An 18,926-nucleotide genomic window follows, 5' to 3' on the forward strand; every position below is an offset into this window, starting at 1 on the left:
GAAGCTGATGAATCACTAAACATACATCAGAAACTAATGAAACTATATGTTGGCTAACTGAACTTAAATAAGTAATTAACAAAAATAAACTTTCCTGATACTGTTCTGCTTCTTAATTTTTATAGTGCTCACCTTAACTCTAAAGTTTTCTACATCTATTAACTTATATGTGCAGAATATAACCATTTTAATTATCACCAACTGGATGTGTTTATTTTAAAATACATTTTGTAATACAATTCAACAATACATCTGTATTATTTACAAACACATGATAGCTGCTTCTCTTTGGTAGAGAATTCTTCATACATCTGAAACTAGTTTAGTATTATGTTAACTATATTTCAATTAAAAAATGAGTAATTTTTAAAAGGTATGATTTTTTTCATTTGGAAGCGTGAGAAGAAACAAATCACTGTTAATCTACAAGAAGTAAATTCTTCAACCTTTTTTGATGCATGCAGTTTTTGAACCTGAAGTATACAAAGGATAATAAATTAAAGTACAACTACTTTTTGAGCCTCACATTGAGATTGGTCTGTTAACAGTGACAAGTGACATACAGGCTAACGTGACTAAGACATGTTCTTTTCTACAAAACTTCCAAAGGAATTCAAAGATGGTCTCTTGACATTAACTCATCAGCAATAAAGCATATTCCAGCTAGAATGTACTACTTATAGAAGTGATCATGACTTTGAGTCTTTCCCTAGTTTTGACTTCAGCCAACCATAGGAATCCTGGAGAAGGCACTCCTCTACTCTGTCTTATTTTACACATCAAATGATCAACAAACATTTAATAAGCATCACTTAGGAACAAAGTTCTGGGAAGAAAAAAAAAGAGAAATAGGAGTTCATAACAAGGTGGTAGATGGAAGTAAGGGATCCTCAATTTCTTCCCATTCTAAGACTTGGGTATGATTTTCCAGTAAGCCTCCTGTACAAATGAACATGCGAGCTAGCATCATTAATGAAAATGATGGCCATGGCAGCAAAATCCAATTAAAAGACATTTTTAATATATTTTATCAGAGAAAATACCAAAATGTTTTGACAAATATCAAGACATGAAAAAAGGCATTGTTTGACCATGGATTACAATGGTGAAATGTGAAGCATGTGAAATATGAGTATTCAGAAAAGAGCCACATTAAGAGGCTTATGAGACCATGAATTTGGTTACACTATGAGGTCAAATTATGAGTCTAGGTGCACAGGTCTCTCTCTTCTCTCTCTCATCTCCTCGTTAATACAGAGAAAAGTTAAAAGATGCTCTCCAATATCAAATTATAACATGATTTAAAGATCTTTAATTACTAATCTATACAAATGACCTTAATTAAGCACCGGCAAAATAAAATTGCAATAACAACTACATGGAGCACGAAGGTTTTAAAAAATAATTCATTCACAGTGCACAAGTAAAAACAAGGTTAAGTTTTAAATATTTAAACACATAGCCATGACCATTCAAAAGTAAGTATATTTGTAAGCACATCTCTACACTGCTAAGTACCTGAAACTACAGCCAACACTAGCTTAGAGAACTGAGAGAAAAAGCACTGTTTTGATCCCTTTCAGTGGAAAACTAAAATACCATTATTTCTTTTTTAAGATAAATACATCTGAAATAAATAAATATAAAATTATTAACTACTTAAGGAATTTACCGTTTAAGCCTACACTCTGAATCTTACCATCATATGTAAATTTCTCAAATTATACGGTGAGGAAGTATCACTCTCTGCAATGTTCCCTACTCATTTTTACACTATTTATTTCCATTTGGAGGCCAAACTATTTGTGGAAGGAGTCCACTGGGGTAAAGTCTGAAAAAGGGGGGTAATACAAAGAAGAGAGAATATAATGAAGCCACTAAGAAAGGCGGATTGCTCCACCGATAGCTAGAGCTCAGTGGATTCAACTGTGAAGCAGCAAGAAGGGCTTATTTCCTGTTGTGTACTGCCTACGAATATGGAGTTTTAAAACTGACACCTTGACCGAGTCAATTATAGATATCATCTACTTAGTTGTTCAGTCTTCCATACAGGGCTTTGTTCACCCTATTCTTGGCAAATTCTGCCCTAAAACAAATGATTCCTGGTCAAGTTAGAACTTAACTCCTGTATATTCAGTTTCTGAAGTGATTTGTTTATATTTGAATCATTTGTAATTTTTTGAGTTACAGACAAAACACACAGGATTTACTGTTGAGAATCTGAATTTTATTTTTTCTTTAAATAACATCTGCATCAACCTAACTTCCAAGGGGTAGGGGGCAGGGGAGGCATGCTTAGAATGAGATCAGCTTAAAAAGAAAAAAAAAATGTAGCCCATGAAAGAAAGAAGTCATATTAGTGTGGGGGATGAGAGGGAGTGTCTGGACTCTTACATGGGATTTTTAATCACATTAATTTTTATCATCTATTTGTGTTTAATTTATAAATACTGATCTCAAAAATGAAGACACCCATCACTGTTTCTTGTATTTACATAAAGAGATGTGAAAAAGTACTGACTTAACATTAACCCTCTGCTCGGAAAAAAGCTATAGAAATACAGCTGAGAGTATTTTTTTCCTATCCATAGCATATACAAATAAACATGGTCCTATTTCTTTAGAAACAGATTTATAGTTGTAAAGTGGCTGTATTTTACAACTACAAAAATATTAATAATTGCACGGTGCCTGCTTCAGTGAGGAGTTACCACCAAACAGCATAGTTAGAGGGAGTTAACCAGTGAGGTCATCTCTAAACTCAGCACAGAACATGTGTGTGTGTGTGTGTATGTGTGTGTGTGTATTTATTCCTTTTCTGTTCATCCATCAGCTCTAGAGGTTAAAGACACATGAAATGTTCTTGACTCTCATCTACCAAGTAACAATGTAGATTGCTACCAGCTGAATAAAGCTGGATCTACCTTTCTTATCAAACAGTATAGAACAAATATTAACTGAATTCTCAATTTCTGAAATAGTCTGTGATATCCTTCCAACTTTGTATATTAAATGTCCTCAGATCTTAGAGAAATCACAATGAAGAGTATATTGATGCTAAATTAAAAAAAAAAAAAAAAAAAGTGGGGTAGCAAGGACACTGTTACCAAAACATAATTCTAAAATAGCTGTAAAATTAAGTAAACTATAAAATAAAACTGTCACACAATGGGCACTTTTATTAGAATAATAAAGGCTTAATGAAATGGCAACAAAGAGCAGAGATAAACGAGAAAGAGATTTTAAGCCCAAAATAGCATATTTCTTTGCTTTAAGGTCCTTGAGCCAATAAAAAAGTATTTGTATGAAACACACAAAAATGCTGTGAGGGTACAGTAACTAAACTGCAGTGAATCAAATTTTATGTTTTTTTTTTTTTTACACGGTCGGCTAAGAGGGAGATGGTCAACGTTATTCGGTTGAAATAATTTCTTTTTAAAACAGTCTTGTGACAGAAAGCCTTTTCCTGAAGCCCACCAGAAGTGCTTGGTAACAGTCTCAACGAAGTCAGTCAACTGATTATTCTTTATCTTCCTTACCCTGTGTCACAACCCAGTAGCTCTGTCCACAGGTTCAAAACACCCATGGTTAACAGAACACCGACTTACCTATACAACATCCAAAATGGGTACAGAAAGGATGAAACTGTCAACGGAAGCAACCAGGGAAGCTGCTACCGACTTCGCTTCTAAGGCAGCCCCCTTAGCGAGCAAGTTGCTGAAATCCGAATTCACCTATTTGAGGCACTCTTCTGTTAGCTAGTCCTCTTTCACATGATAAATGTAAACTGAATTTTCATAATCAGATAGCTACTGCATATAGAGCATTACAAAAACAGACAACAACTTAGCGGGTTACCATCATATTATATACAATTGATAGCTCTTCACAACATCTGGCATTTTTTCCCCAGAAAAAAACTGACACTGAGTAACACGAGCTAATGAATTAGTTGAACACGTGCCACCACAAATGAGACAAGCAGGAGAGCAGACTTCTTATCTTCAAGGACTGAATCTAACTGCCACACCACTTGTATTATCTCACTTTGTCACTTCAATAAAATAAAATAGGATTTTAATGCCATTTCCATTGTTCTTGCATTCGAAAGGCAACTGATGGTTAAAGTGCCTCGAACACGCATAAATTATTTTTATCCCATGACTTTATTTTATGTTTAAAAAGGTGGAATAGCAGAAGGAAAGGAAAAAAGGCAGGACAAGAGACCTTGACGTTTTCTTTCTTCACATGTATGCAGAGGTGATTATATTATTGGTAGGATTCTGCAAAAATAAACACATTTGATAAATTAAGGTATGAGGCAAATACAAAATTTCTAAACTTTATTACTGCATGATTATAAAAATACTGAAGCTTAACTGCCTGTCTGCTAGTTTTATTAAATTCAAAATATCACCTAATGTAACAATAGAACAATTTTATTAACATGATGTGTAAATAAAAAAATGCTGTAATTTATTTTTTATGGCAAAAATTTAAAAACCTATTAAAACCAATCAGCAGAAGGAAACTGTGTATGACTGTGTTGGGTATAAACCTCTTCAGCAATTATCAGAATGAACTTAAAAACCATCAGGCTGAGGAACCCTATCATTAAGAAACTATTCTTTAAAGTTCGTTCCTGGTAACTTTTATAAAATGGTCAGAATGAAGCAAGGCTACTACCATTTTGCCACGTTTACTCTTTTCATTAGCTTTGCAGACTACAAAATAGAATTACTAACAACAGTTCACAGGATTATAAATCCCAAGGGTTGGGAAGGGCCTTAGAGACTAAAGACAAGTAAGGAAGAATGAAAGTTGGGGTGGTTTCCTCATAGACAAATATCATTACAACTTAGCTCTTGGGACTGCCCTGGACTCCACCTGACACAGACACTCTGGCAGGAAAAGGAATGTTCTCAGAATCAACGGTAACACCAAGATGTCACACTGACCAGCTCAGGGAAGTGACATTGACCATTATGTAAAACACTGGCTGGCTTTAGGCTTCTTCATTTTATTAAAGACAGAAATAAAGCTTCTATTTTTAATGGGCTTCTGTAATTTTCATGAATTTTCTCCACCCCCTGCCCCAGCCCTGAACCACATTTATTAACAAAAACTTCAAGAGAGCATTGGTGCTGAAGAGGAGAATCTCCAAATCAAAAAAGCTCTCAAAATGTTTATTTCTAACATTAATTACTCATAGTAATTATGACAGCAAGGAAGATATAACAACCTTATAGCTTTAAGAGAAAATTTTCAGACACTGAAGTTGTATAAAATAATTTATGAACATAGACACTTAAAAACAATGAATTACTTTTGGATGGTGTTCAAGATGATTGATACTTAGTTTCTAGATACATTTTGTATACATCCATATATACATCTGTCTTAACTTCAGGGAGACAGAACAAAATAACAAAGCATTACTAGAAAGCCAGTTTCTAACTCCTTCCTCCCTCATTCATTGCTGGGATGCTATTCTGATGAGAAGGATCTGAGCTGTGCTTCCTTTTCTAGCTTGCTTTCTCAAAGATACTGTCCTTCCAATAGAGGAAAACAGGTAGTCTGGCTAAAGGCCTGTCCTGAAATGAATGCAGCTAGGGAGGGAATCTTTCACTTTTCTATTCCTTCCAGTTCTGAATGTGTTGCATGCTGCCTACAGGGCAAGGCTAACAAATGAAGTGATTAATTAAATATTTTAAATACACAATAATGGCTTAATTACAGCATTTTCCCTTTCTCAATTTCTTCAGTAAAAGCAAAAGACTTACTAATTATAATTCTTTAGCAATAATCAGCAGGTTACTAAGCTACTAAGGCAAGTCTTTAAATATGTAATACTTTATTTGGAACATGCTTCCGATGCCAGACTACAGAATTAGACAAGAGTCCACACATTCAGAAGAGTACTACATTCTAAGGCTATCTGAGTTCTTTTAAACAACAGAAATATTTTTAAACATAAGAGAATAAGATTTAGGAAAATTTTCAGGATTACTAGTCAAGCCAAATAAATGCTTTGCAACTTAACATACACATAATTACCTACTGAATGTGAACAATGAGCAATAAAATAATGAGGGCTACAGTCCAAGTCTTTACATGCAGAACACTTACGAGCCACATGCATATTATGAAACAGCTTAGAGCTTTGTTTACCTTTGTTCTGTTCAAAATGAGTTCTAGAGGATATTTTTAGTTCAGTCAGAAGACAATCAAGTATTTAAAAGGGACATTACATGTATGAAATGTAGCATTAGTTTCAGAGATTCCTGCTATTAAAATTATTTAATCACACTAAAACTGTTATTAAGGACAAGCAAAATATAGTCAACTATAATGATAAACTATAATAAAAAGTTAAAAAATACAAATTTTGCATCTAGTCAGTACCAATGCAGTAGGAGGACTTCTACTTATTACCATTTATTTCTCCTGATGAAGAGCTTCAATAAAAGCATCAAGTTTTTCTTGAATTTCTCTGACTTTTTCTGCAGAGAAAAAAGATAACAAATTAGTTAAAAGTGAATTTATTTTTCAAGGCAACACAAATCGTAAAAGATAATTGTCCAGGGGTGCCTGGGTGGCTCAGTGGGTTAAAGCCTCTGCTTTCAGGTCATGATCCCGGAGTCCTGGGATCAAGTCCCACATCGGGCTCTCTGCTCAGCAGGGAGCCTGCTTGTGATCTCTGTCTCTTAAATAAAAAATTTAAAAAATATATACAATTGTCCAATAAATGTTCTGGGATACTCTATTAGGGGAAAGGGGAAAAAAATTACTTTAGCATCCCATACCACCTTATATCGAAAAAAGATTAAGATAAATTACAGTAGTAGCTCACAACAATTTTCTGGGAAGGGGCCCGTAGGGTTTGTGATAGACCCCTTTCAGAATGTAGTAAGAGTTATGGAATCTTACACAGAAAAATGTATGTATAGATACGTATGTAATTGTGTATAGAATTTTAGGGAATTCTCAGATTCTCTGGAGTCCAACCCAGGACTCAGTTAGCAATATCTGGAACAAAGAAAAATATAAAATAAAATAAAAAACCATTTTTAAAAATTAAAAGTGAATACAGTGAGCATTGAACAGGCCTTAGACTGGAAAATGACTTTCTAGAATAAATGGGAAAAGTTACAAAGGGTAAGATTACCAGTAAGACCACATTAAAATGCATACTTTATATGTCAAAGTAAATCAAAGAAATTGCAGGAAATATTTGCAACAAACATGAAAAGGGCAAAACACTTCAAAAATACATAAAAAAAGGTACTTTTCTAGCTATAAATGAATATAGTTTAAAAACACTGCAGGCACTGAAGACAGACTTACATTATTTTATTTGATTTTAGGTTTTCATGTTCATAGACTTCCAAATAAAATCTATAACTTCTCTATGAAATATAAAGATTTCCTTCATAGATATACCTTAGTCACAATACATGTGAATTTCCAAATGTTAAAAACAATGGAAGTTGTGATTTATTCTACTTCATTGCCAACTTAATAATGCAACTCCTCCTTCAAAATATAGTTTGTGGTAAGCACAGTGACAAATATTTTTGTTCTTTTAATACAATTCTATATATTAGTGGGAATTATCAATTAAAGTAAAGTGACTGGTTCAAAACTATTGATCTAGAAACAAAACTGTAAAGTATTCTGCATTATAGCTATAGAAAAACCACTGATTTTCAACATTAGTATCTTTTAAGAAATTTATTTATTTATTCATTTACTTATTTTAGAGAGAGCAAGAATGCTTTCAAGCAGGAGAAGGGGCAAAGGGAGAGGGAGAGAATCTCAAGCAGACTGTGCTGAGCATGGAGCCTGATGCGGGGCTCATCTCATGATCATGACCTGAGCTGAAACTTCAGGTTTCAGATACTCATGTGACTGAGCCACCCAAGCACCTCAACATTTATATCTTTTATATTTAAAAATAAAGAATCTGGGGTGCCTGGGTGGCTCAGTCGGTTAAAGCCTCTGCCTTCGGCTCAGATCATGGTCCCAGGGTCCTGGGATCGAGCCCCACATCAGGCTCTCTGCTCAGCAGGGAGGCTGCTTCCTCCTCTCTCTCTGCCTGCCTCTCTGCCTGCTTGTCATCTCTGTCTGTCAAATAAATAATAAAATCTTAAAAAAAAAAGTCAAAAAAAATAAAGAATCTGCAACTGAAGACATAAGTATTTCTACCAGTGAGACAGTAGTTTTGATGAACATCCAAAGAAAGGAAGACCTGTCCTCTTCACGAATTCTTATTAGCATTATAGGAACTCAACAAAGCCTATATGGTTCCAGATCAAGAACATAACGTCTTCATCTTTTTTTTTTTGCCAGTGATTTAACACTTCTACCTCTTGGTATTAGTCTGAGACTAACATAAAATCTAGATATAGGAAAAAAAAGTATATTGTTTTAATCCAACTATTTACTGAGCCAACATGAGAATAGTTATTACAGAGGTGGCAAGAATTCCTTGTATGTGAAACCTGAAAAAATAATCCCAACCCATCTCATGGAAGTTTAGTCTACTTTTTGACTATAAACAGTCAAACCAAAAATATACAACCTTTCTCAAAATAAGGCTGTATTTTTATTTTTAAAATTAATTCATTTGTTGCTTAGAAACAGTTTCACCCATTTTCTTCAGCGAGTATTTAGAGAGTTCCATGTAGAGCAGTTCATCAGCTGAAGAATTTTTTTTAAAAAAAGGGGAGAGTAGGAGAAATGGAGTTTTCTTTCCTTTCCTTTTTTTAAGATTTTATTTATTTATTTGACAGGCAGAAATCACAAGCAGGCAGAGAGGCAGGCAGAGGGGAGGGGAAGCAGGCTCCCTGTCAAGCAGAGAGCCCAATGTGGGGCTCGATCCCAGGACCCTGAAATCATGACCTGAGCCGAAGGCAGATGTTTAACCCACTGAGCCACCTAGGTGCCCCGAAAAGGAGTTTTCTAAATTGTCTCATAGAATTTTGGAAATGAACAGGGTATTTAAAAAATCATCTGGCTTAAATGGCACAACATATGGAAATCTATATCAGGTGTTTAAAGCCTTGGCAGCTCCTCTTAACATTTCACCGAGAACCACCTCAACTTGGGAAAGCTGTACTGTATGAAAAGGAAATCTGATTCTATCTTCTCCACGATCTGCGTACAATCGGGCAGCTGCAGGGCCAGCTCTATCCATCCTTTTGCCCTGTCCATGACCTCTATCCTCAGCTGGACAGACGCCCTGAAAGTGGGTAGTATAGCAGCATCACTCACTAGAGACTGTTCAGAGCAAAATCTATTTGTATTGAAAGAAACCAAGGGCTACTCAGATGCAGGCAGCTAACTGTGGAGTCTGAATCAAACTCAAATTCTTCTAAAATTAGAGATAAGCAGTGTTTTTTTCCAAATGACAGTAAAAGGCTTATCTAATTAACTTTAGTAAGAAAACCACAGAATAAAATTGCCAAATTTCCCTTCCAAAAAGCTGTTTTTACATATTTTACAATTAGAATATCAGGACACTGTGCCACTATACTCTGAAATCCCAAGAATGACACAAAGAGTATTTAAGTAAGTAACCAGGAAGTAATGGGGGTAGAAGAGAAGAGAGAAGAGAGGGTGGAGGTAAACATTTCAAGTTAAAAAAAAAAAAAAAGAGTAATTGTAATAAATGTACCCTTTTTACATTAAATTTAAAAATTTATTTCTGTGTTTGTTCCTTTAATTAATACAGTGCACTTAATGGAGTGACCTGGGGGGATACAGATGCTATCCTGCCTTTGAGAAGAACTCTTTGATCACCTCCTACCTACCTCATTCTAAGTCTATGAAGTGTCTACTATATTTGGAATGATTTTAAATCCCACGTTTCATTTGGTCCTCATAGACCAAAGGTGTCACTGCCAAAGACAAGGACATGAATCCTGGAGAGGTAGCTTTGACATCGCTCTAATTCAGAAACATACCAGATCTGTTACCATATACACACTCTAAATGGTAACAAAACAAACGCTGTTATTTCAAGTGTGTTTGTTTTAAGATTTACCTTCTATGTGAAGTAAGACACACTGTGGTAAAAGTTAGGGAATGGACTAGTTACCAAGCATGCTCCCAAGTATGTGCCTAAGAATGACTAAGAAACATATAATAAATACTATTACTTCTTAAGGAGGACTAGATCTGCACGCATTTGAAGAAATCCTTGGAAAATAATACAAAAGTATGGAACTGGACAAAAAAATTTCAGCATCTACAACAATGTCAGACTCAATATACAAGCTCAACAAATACTCGACAGGTAGTAAGCGAAGTTCCCAAAAGTATAGCACAAAAAATAAAGGCTATAGGTTATTAAGAAGGAAAATATCACTTAATAGGCTTCCTGAGTATGATGCCAATGACCAAGAGGACAGAAGTCAGGAGCAGAGGCCAGAACTAGAGCCACCCTGGGAACAGGAGGCAGGGTACATACGAAGGTCAAGGACAGCTGGTGGGTCACCCAAACCATATAAGCAATACAGAAGAGAATACTCAGATCTAACAATATATTACCAGTGTAAAGAGAAACATCAATTTGATTATTTCACCTTATTAAGAAGACTAAACTATGCTGACTGTGCGCGTACGCACACACACACACAAAGAGTTTTAGAAAGTAGACAGATTTCATTGTTTGCAAAGAAGCTATATTACCAATAATAAACAATATTATTTCTTATATTTGAATTCATTCATTTTAAATTCTAAGTTTTCAGCTCTTCTTATATACAAACTGTCATCTAACTGCATACAGGAAATAGGGTTATCTGTAAAAATAAGTTTAAGTGTTAGCAACTAAAACTTTTTACTTTCTGATCCTTCCAAATTAAAGTCCCAGTATTAGTGTTTTCAAATTCCAAGATCTAACTTCACTTAACTATTTTGCTATTTAGAAATTATTTTCCCATAGAAATTTGTGTACAGATTAGCATAGCTAATTACAAAACAAACTCCTTTTTCTATTATATATTTGCATTAAATATTTATAGCTAGAGAATTCTTATAAAATTTCAGATTAACTTGATAAATTAAACCAACTCAGGAAGGGATTAACAAACCACTATTTCTGTTTGAACTGCTATTTCGATTCCGAAATAGGCAATTCTACATATAGTGAATACGGAGTCTACTTTCCATTTATCCAATGTTTACTTAAAAGATGAACTATTTCAAACATCAATTCATTGTGCTTCTTGAGTCATGAATATTCCCATAATCCCCACCTCATAAACCATCCGTCTCAGTGAATGAAGTTCCTTCTCTTTTTTCTTTTCTTCAGATGACTTGACACCCATTCATGTTTTGGGTCTCTTTATCTCCACATGAAATGATACTGCTACTCTGGATTTCTTTTTGAATCTTCTGATACTTGCTCTAAAAGTCTCAAATATAGACTAATCTGTAATTAGGTTTTGAATACACTGTGAATACCAAAAGACCAAACCAGGGAGAAGGTTCACTTCAGTGGTTAATAACAGTTTAGAATAGGAACAAAGAATCACACACAAAACACTACTATATGCACTGAAATAAATCTTTTACAACTTCTGAGGTTTTTAAAGAAAGCACAGAGAAACGAACTGCAAAGTTCCTAATGCAGTGTACTTTCAAGCAAACCACACATCCAAAGATCAAAATGTACCTTAACAGAACTGTTTTGTAAGATGCTGCAAACCTACTTTGTACCAAGATGAGGACATCTTGTAGGTGAGATTTTGCTGTAAAAAAGTTGTTCACTAAAGGAACAATTCTTAAGATGTAATATTTGCTGTTCCTAAAAAGGTTTGCCTTTTATTAGACAATTATACTGCAAGTGCTCTATAGAACTTCAGTATTTAGAGGAATTATCTAGAATACAGGGAAACAAGGAAAATACCCAACAGATGAAAAAGGTGGACAAGAGACCAGATTTAAGATTCTCAAAGGAATAGTCAAAACAGATTTAGCACAAGTAAAATGGAGCACCTTTTATAGTCAATGAGAGGGAAAACCAAAGAGATAGTCAAATGTATATTGCTAAATCTCATACTTCTCCTCTAAATCTTGGCACTGTAGTTTTTTTCCCCCTTCAAACAGGCATGGCTATTTTTAAAGGGTTATTAATGAAGATGAACAGAATATTTCTGCTTGTTAAACAAAAGGTAAGCATCATTTCCTATGTTCTGGAAAGCTGTTTGAGACTGATACAGTAATTTCAAAGCTGGGTGGGGTCCCCGACTTCTAGGGGTCTGCTGAAGGTGGTAGCAGAGTTGTCTGGGTTATTTCTATTATCTCAGGATATCTTTGGCCAGAATTACGCCTACTCCCAGAACAATTATTATTTAGTCTGATAGAAGATATAATTTTAACTATGTTTCTAATGAAAAAGTATGTATTACTGTAGACAAATCTTCCAAAACATAGACTTCTGAGAGTATATAATGAAAGGAGTGTTTCATGACAACAAAGGTTAGAAACCCCTGCACTAACACCCCTAATAATCAATGGGGTAGTAACTTTATATGGTTTTTATAAAGATGAGAACATAATGGATTAAGAGCTATGTGACAGCGTAGTCAGCAGAAGCAAGGCTTCTAGCCCTTCCTTTGCCTTTAACATTCACAGTCATGTCACAGCCCGTTTATCTGTAATGTGAGGGAATCTATCCAGAAGAATTCAAAGCCTGCATTCCTTTAAAACTCAGAACTGAAATGTACTATTCTAACTGATAGTATCTTTTAACTGCATCCTTTTAAACTTAATTGTCTTGTTTGCTCCTTACTACTTTTTATAATTTATTCAGTATTAAGCACAGAATAAAAATTCAACCACAAATAACATTATTATTCTCACAGGGCTATATAATTTCAGAAACATTAGATTTTTTAAAAAGTCTATGAGATAAATTACAACTTAGGTCTAATGAATATACAAATAGCTCAAAGTGACTTCTTAGTAAATTTGCCGCCAGCCAGCCTGCCTGCCTTCCTTTCTCCCTTCCTCCCTCTTTTTCTCTTTCTTTTTAAAAACTCTTAACTGCAAGCATTTCTATTAGGCTCTTTTGGCCAATATAATCAAAACCTCTTAAAACATTTCCGTGATATATTAAAGCGAATTCTCTACAAGACTTCAGGATGAATGAACACAGAGTAGCCTTACACTCAGCTCTTTCCTTTTTGTAAGTAGATGGCCCTGTAATTTCATCTCAGCTAATTATTAATGCTTATGGATCTGCCCTTAATTAATAGAGTAGCTCCATTCCAGGTGTTTGTTACTGTCAACGAATATAAAACCTTGAACCTTCTACTACTTGATTATTACAAGGCTCAGCTGCAAAAAGAAATCATATGTATGAAAGACTGTATGCGGGATATTAGATACTACGTAAGTTCATCTTTAGATAAGTCAAACAGCTATGTATCTGGACTGCATCATTTTGATTTCACCTAGAACTACTTATGTTATTAGCCTACAATGAGCCAAAACCAAGAGCCCCACAAAATTCGTGATAATACGTAGTTATCTGATGTACTCTATCATATAACTTAGTGTTCTGTCTGTGAGGATGGATGAAATTTCCCTCAGGTGTTGTATGCTAGCAACACCTATGCTTCCACTAAGCCACTGCTGCGTCTGACAGCCACCAGCAACATAATCAACTTTGCTTTCCATTTTGCATCAGCTGTCTAGGAAACTCAGAGCTAAATTTTCAGGTTACTTACAAAACAGAAGAACCCCTAAACAAGTATTTTGAGAGGGTACCAATCTTATCCCAAGTTTCACATGATCTCATGGGCCTTAACTTTCTCTTTCCTTTCACCCAACTTTTCACTTAAGCATTTCTACCTTTTGTACAGGATAGACCTCTGCAAGCTGCTGCAAACCCTTTTTGAAACGGGAGAGGGAATCAACAAACAAACTAAAAAAACTAGTTTGTGGAAGGTGTGCCACTAGGCAGCTGTTTCATATAATATAGCAAAACTTGAGAAGTGGTCTTTTTATGCTGGTAATATTTTTAAAATCAGTAATTTAAAAACATTTTTGGGGGAGTGATATTTGTCCCATTAGGCTTCTATAAGTAATTTCTGCATGGGAGAAAAAAATATTTTTATTTCTGCTCAATGCTTGGAAAATCCAATGATACAAATATAAATACTTGAAGCATTTCCTTTTTAGCAACTGAAGAAAAAATAATAAATTTTTATGGGATTCATGATTGTCTTTTCAGTGTAAAAGTTAAGATTCTAGCATAAGATGAATAGTCATCTTCTGTGAATTATTTTATTCTGTATCCAGTACATAAAATGTTCCATATTAATTACATCTATCAACTCAAATTATGGTGAAAAAAAAATCTTTATAAGTTACTCTACATACTAAGTCATTAATGATACATTGCTTTATTTGTCCCTCACAAAAGTTTAAATACACTATTTCAAAATAAATACATTCCTTTTGTCTCCACAGAAAAATCTAATTATCAAAACAATTTCTAAAATATGATTGAGGCAATTAATTGAGAAGGCTAAAAAATCTTTAGTAAAATATTCGGTTCCAATCAATTAAGAAAGTTTGAAAATAATCCATCACTTTTTTCTTTCCTATTTTCCTCTTCTTCTTAAAAATATATCTTATTCTGAATTTTATTAGAAGGGAAGTTGAAACATTTTAAGAAAAAGAAAACCACCCAGGCAGCCCTTAAAGAGACAGGACATCATTTATCACCTGTGAAGACAGATTTATAAGAAGAGGGCCCCTTCTGTTCCTTTAAGGCTGCAAAACAGATGGGAAGTGAATGGACAGTCAATGGGACAAGAAAACACATGGGAGGTGCTGCTGTATGTATGTTCCCAGCATAAGAAAGAGGTCAAGATTGTAACTGCATGACTGGGTCCTGGAAAGGGTCTTTCTTCAAGCTGTTACAAAGACAAACGCTGTTCCTCATCCTGCTGTCAAACTGTTATAAATATTGGTTTGTCAAAAGACCTTCAGTGCTGAAGCTTTAAAAGGAGGCGTAACAGATGAATGAATCATGAGAATGATTCTTAAACAGTCAGCTCATTAATGTAATCTTTAAAAGTAGAAGAAAATAATATGAGAATAAAGACTAATCTGATTTATGAACCTTACCAAAAGCTTATAAAAAAATATGGTACTAAAAATTGCAGGTTTCAATAAAGTTATGAGCTAAGTGAGATGAAAAACAAAAATGAAATACAATGATATTTCTTAACTTAGATGCTGCACTAGGACAAAGGATTATTATTAAATTTATCACAAGAAGAGCTAACAGGGATTCATGTTTTGTTAGGCTGATTCCGTAAGTTCTCAGTTATTTCTCACTATGACCCTGTGAAGAGGTATCATTGTTGATGCTGGTTCCAGTCAGAGTAAGACTCAAGGAAATGAAAATAACTTCAGAATTAGTTTTACATATAATCATTAATTCAGAAAATCACCTTCACATTTTGTCACAATTTCTTATTTTCTACAAAAAAGGATAATCACAAAATTGAAAGACCAATGCAGAACACACAGTCTTATAAACCTATATATTTATCTTTTTTGAAGAATGAAACCATTACATACATCTTTAGGAGACAAATTCACTGTTCTCGATTCTTAATAATTAGTTTAGAGAGTAGGATCAAAACTAGCACACTGAAAATAATATAAAAAAGGAAGCCAAATCATATGAATTTGGTTACCCACAAGCACAAACCTAAAGACTAAAGATGAGCAGATCCCAAAACAAATCCAAAAATAAACTATCTCTAACACATGTTGTTATCCCCAGTTTTGCCATAAATATTTATGTAACTAGCTAAATCTTTTCCCTCAATGATCATTAATTTCCCTATCTGAACAACAGGGGCTAATACCTCACAAGCTTCATATGCCTTTACAAGGCGAACATGGACAAATGTAACACGTTTTGTAAAGTACAAAGCTCTACACAGTTGTAGAGGTCCAAGCGGAATGTGGATCCCAAAGTACCAAATGCTGCGGTTACACCAGAATATACTTTCTATTCCTTAACGCTCATCTGGCTCACTGCTTTCTCCTGACTGTCAGCGATCTTGGAAAAAACAAATTTGGCAGAAGTGAGAATAAAAGATTGCAAAGTTAAGAGAGTGGATGGTTAAAGTGGAGGTAGCAGGCAAACGTTCGAAGGTTTTTCTAGATAAGAAAGTCAAGATCAAGGCAGAGTACATGCAAGAATCAATCCAGTGGCTTTAAGATGGGGCCGATGTGAACATCTTTGGAGAAAGGACAGACAAAATACAGGCACAAGCACACACAGGAAGTGCCAAGGTCCTGGATACAAGGTGGGGATTAACTTTCAAAGCAGAGTGATTTTCTGTGTGTTTTGCTACGACATATCCTTTGGAATACCTGACCTATTTAAAGTAACTAGTACCATATGAAGAAAAAAAGGAGAAATTTCGCTTACTCTGATAAATGAAGAGTCCAGAAATAGGAGCAATGGCAAGGTAGTGAAGATTGGTAGTGTAAGAGAAAGCCAAGCTAAGATCTCCGCATGAAAAATGGGTTCCAGAAATGTGCAGAAATTATGTCCCTAAGACCACATTAAAATTTTTGTTAGAATACAGTGTTACAGTGGTTATCTTTGGGTAGTGGCAATTGTTTTAAAAATTTTGCACTGTATATTTTCTGATTTTCTTTCCAAAGACTTTATTTATTTATGGGAGAGACAGAGAGAGAGAGAGAGAGAGCGTGCAAGCAGAAGCAGGGGGAACAGGAGAGCGGGAGGAAATTGGAGAAGCAGGATCCCCATCGAGCAGGGAGCCAGATGTGGGGTTGAAAGGCAAAAGCTTAAAAGACTGAGCCACCCACATGCCTAGTATTTTCTAATTTTCCACAATGCAAATATATGTACTAGTTCTATGATAGTAAGAGGGATTAAAACCAACATCTGAAATCCTGGTAGTGTACTTGGTGGAGACAGGTAGTCTGTACCTATGACTCAGAGGATGAAGTAGTGCCTCAAGGAGACACAACAGGTAAGTTTAGAAAGACCTGAATTCCTTTATCCAGGAAACAGATCTAACTTAAGTGAATAAAAACCAGCAAACTCATCTCTACAATGCACAATACTAAGGAAGATACGAAACAGCTGTCCTAAGAGAAATTAAAATGGACTATTTTCATACTTAGCAGGTAACAATGAAGCAGGGAAAATCTATTATCTTGCATGGGTTGCATGAGCTTGAAAACTTCACCAGTTCAAGAAAGATTTCAATTTGTTTACAGATGACAGAGTGGGCATTTACTGGAAATCAGAAAAATTCAAAGTGAATCAGAACTACTGAGGAAGACCCCATGATGAGCAATTACTATCTAGTCCCATGAAATGTCTCTTGTCATCACAATCACCAAGAAATTATTTGAGAAAATCATCGGTCACTTTTAAGATTGATTATATCATGAATTAGATTTGTCATTTCTATGAATACAATAATTAAGAATATGAAATTTCTAAGGTAATTTTGAATTATGCTTATTTAGAGAAAGAAATTTAGAAATGTACAAAATAGTAAACAGTTAACATTCCTTTGCTTTTAATTCCCCTCTCCAACTACCCCGAGAACCCCACTTCACAGAGGTTACGTCTTCAGTGCGCACCAATTCATCCTCCAAGACCGTTCCTTTTAAAAAAAATTTATTCATATCTTGCTTAATTTTTATTTTTTTAACATAGTGTTTCACAGGCCAGTAGCCTGTTCTATGATTAGATTTGGTTCTCAATGACTAAAATGTTGTTTTTTTCCATCTTAGCAGTGGAGAGAAAATCATAAAACAAAAACCAAAACACATCGCAATTTAATCCCAACGTTAAAGATACTACTTCATTCTAGTAAGGTCTCAGTAAGGAGGAAGTGGTTAAGCATTATTAGCCTGGGTGGGGGGAGGAGTTGAAGTTCTAGCTGAAAATATGCACACTGGCCTTTTTACATAATGAGACACTCATAAACACATCACAATATGTAAATAAAACCTACTTCAAAATGAATGAAACAAATACTTTCTTATCTTTCTTACTTTTAATAATTTAAAATGTGAGTTTAAGGCAAAAAGAATACACTTGCTAATAAAACACTACCAGTAGCCTGTATAAGATTACAGAGAAGTAAATACCATTTTCATCATATACCAATTTATCAATACCCCTGAATGTTGCCTTTAAAAGATACACTTAGGCCATGAAAAATGTGCTTGATTCTAAATGCCCCATTTTGAGTCTGGATTTTCTCATCAATAACCTGGAAAGCACACCGCTCAGGCTTGTCATGTGAATTCTGTGTGTAAATAACTACTTCTCTAACACAGAGGACTCTCCCTGAGGATTACTTTATTCTTTGGTTGTCTGTCTGTCTCTCTCCCTCTCTCGCTATAACACAAAGCAAAGTCTACTTCACCTGTGCAGACTCAAGGTAAAAATAATCCTTGGCTATCTTCCTTAGTCTCTCTGTCATTTTCACTTACTATGAAAAATATTTCACAAAGGCAAAATGTAAAATTCAACTACTTTTACCCTGAACAGATGCCTTAAAGACCTCAAATACTGGTAACACAAAACAGAAAGAAGTTATCTTACTCTGTATCAACAAGAGAAACATTCCAATCTTTCCGTTTTTAAAAATATACTAATTTCTACTAATAAACATTCCAAAAAAGTACACAAAATGTACCCGAATGTTAAAGACAATGAAAGCAATTCCAATTAACTTAAAAAATTATGAAAGTTTTTTTGTAAATTGGAAATCACTGGTGACCTAGAAGCAAGTGGTTTCATAAGGAATGAAAGCCGTCTCCCACGACGTCAGCAAGGGAGTGGGTGGGTAGAGACAGGAACACAGCAAATGCAAGCAGCTCTACAAGAG

General features: G+C 34.8%; 1 protein-coding gene across 4 annotated transcripts in view; it reads right to left on the bottom strand.

Annotated features, from left to right (window-relative positions):
- Positions 1-999: 999 nt before the first annotated feature.
- OPA1 (OPA1 mitochondrial dynamin like GTPase) overlaps positions 1,000-18,926 on the bottom strand; it is an 89,841-nt gene continuing 71,914 nt past the window's right edge. For all 4 annotated transcript variants that reach the window (XM_059163119.1, XM_059163117.1, XM_059163118.1 and 1 more), the window contains 2 exons: positions 6,436-6,503; positions 1,000-4,283 (listed from right to left, as the gene is read on the bottom strand). In XM_059163119.1, coding sequence (XP_059019102.1) covers positions 6,439-6,503 — 65 coding nt within the window. In that variant the 3' untranslated portion in view covers positions 1,000-4,283; positions 6,436-6,438. The remainder of the gene's footprint in view (positions 4,284-6,435; positions 6,504-18,926) is intronic.

This window comes from Mustela lutreola, chromosome 2 (assembly GCF_030435805.1).
Source record: "Mustela lutreola isolate mMusLut2 chromosome 2, mMusLut2.pri, whole genome shotgun sequence".
In the NCBI taxonomy this organism is placed as follows: Eukaryota; Metazoa; Chordata; class Mammalia; order Carnivora; family Mustelidae; genus Mustela; species Mustela lutreola.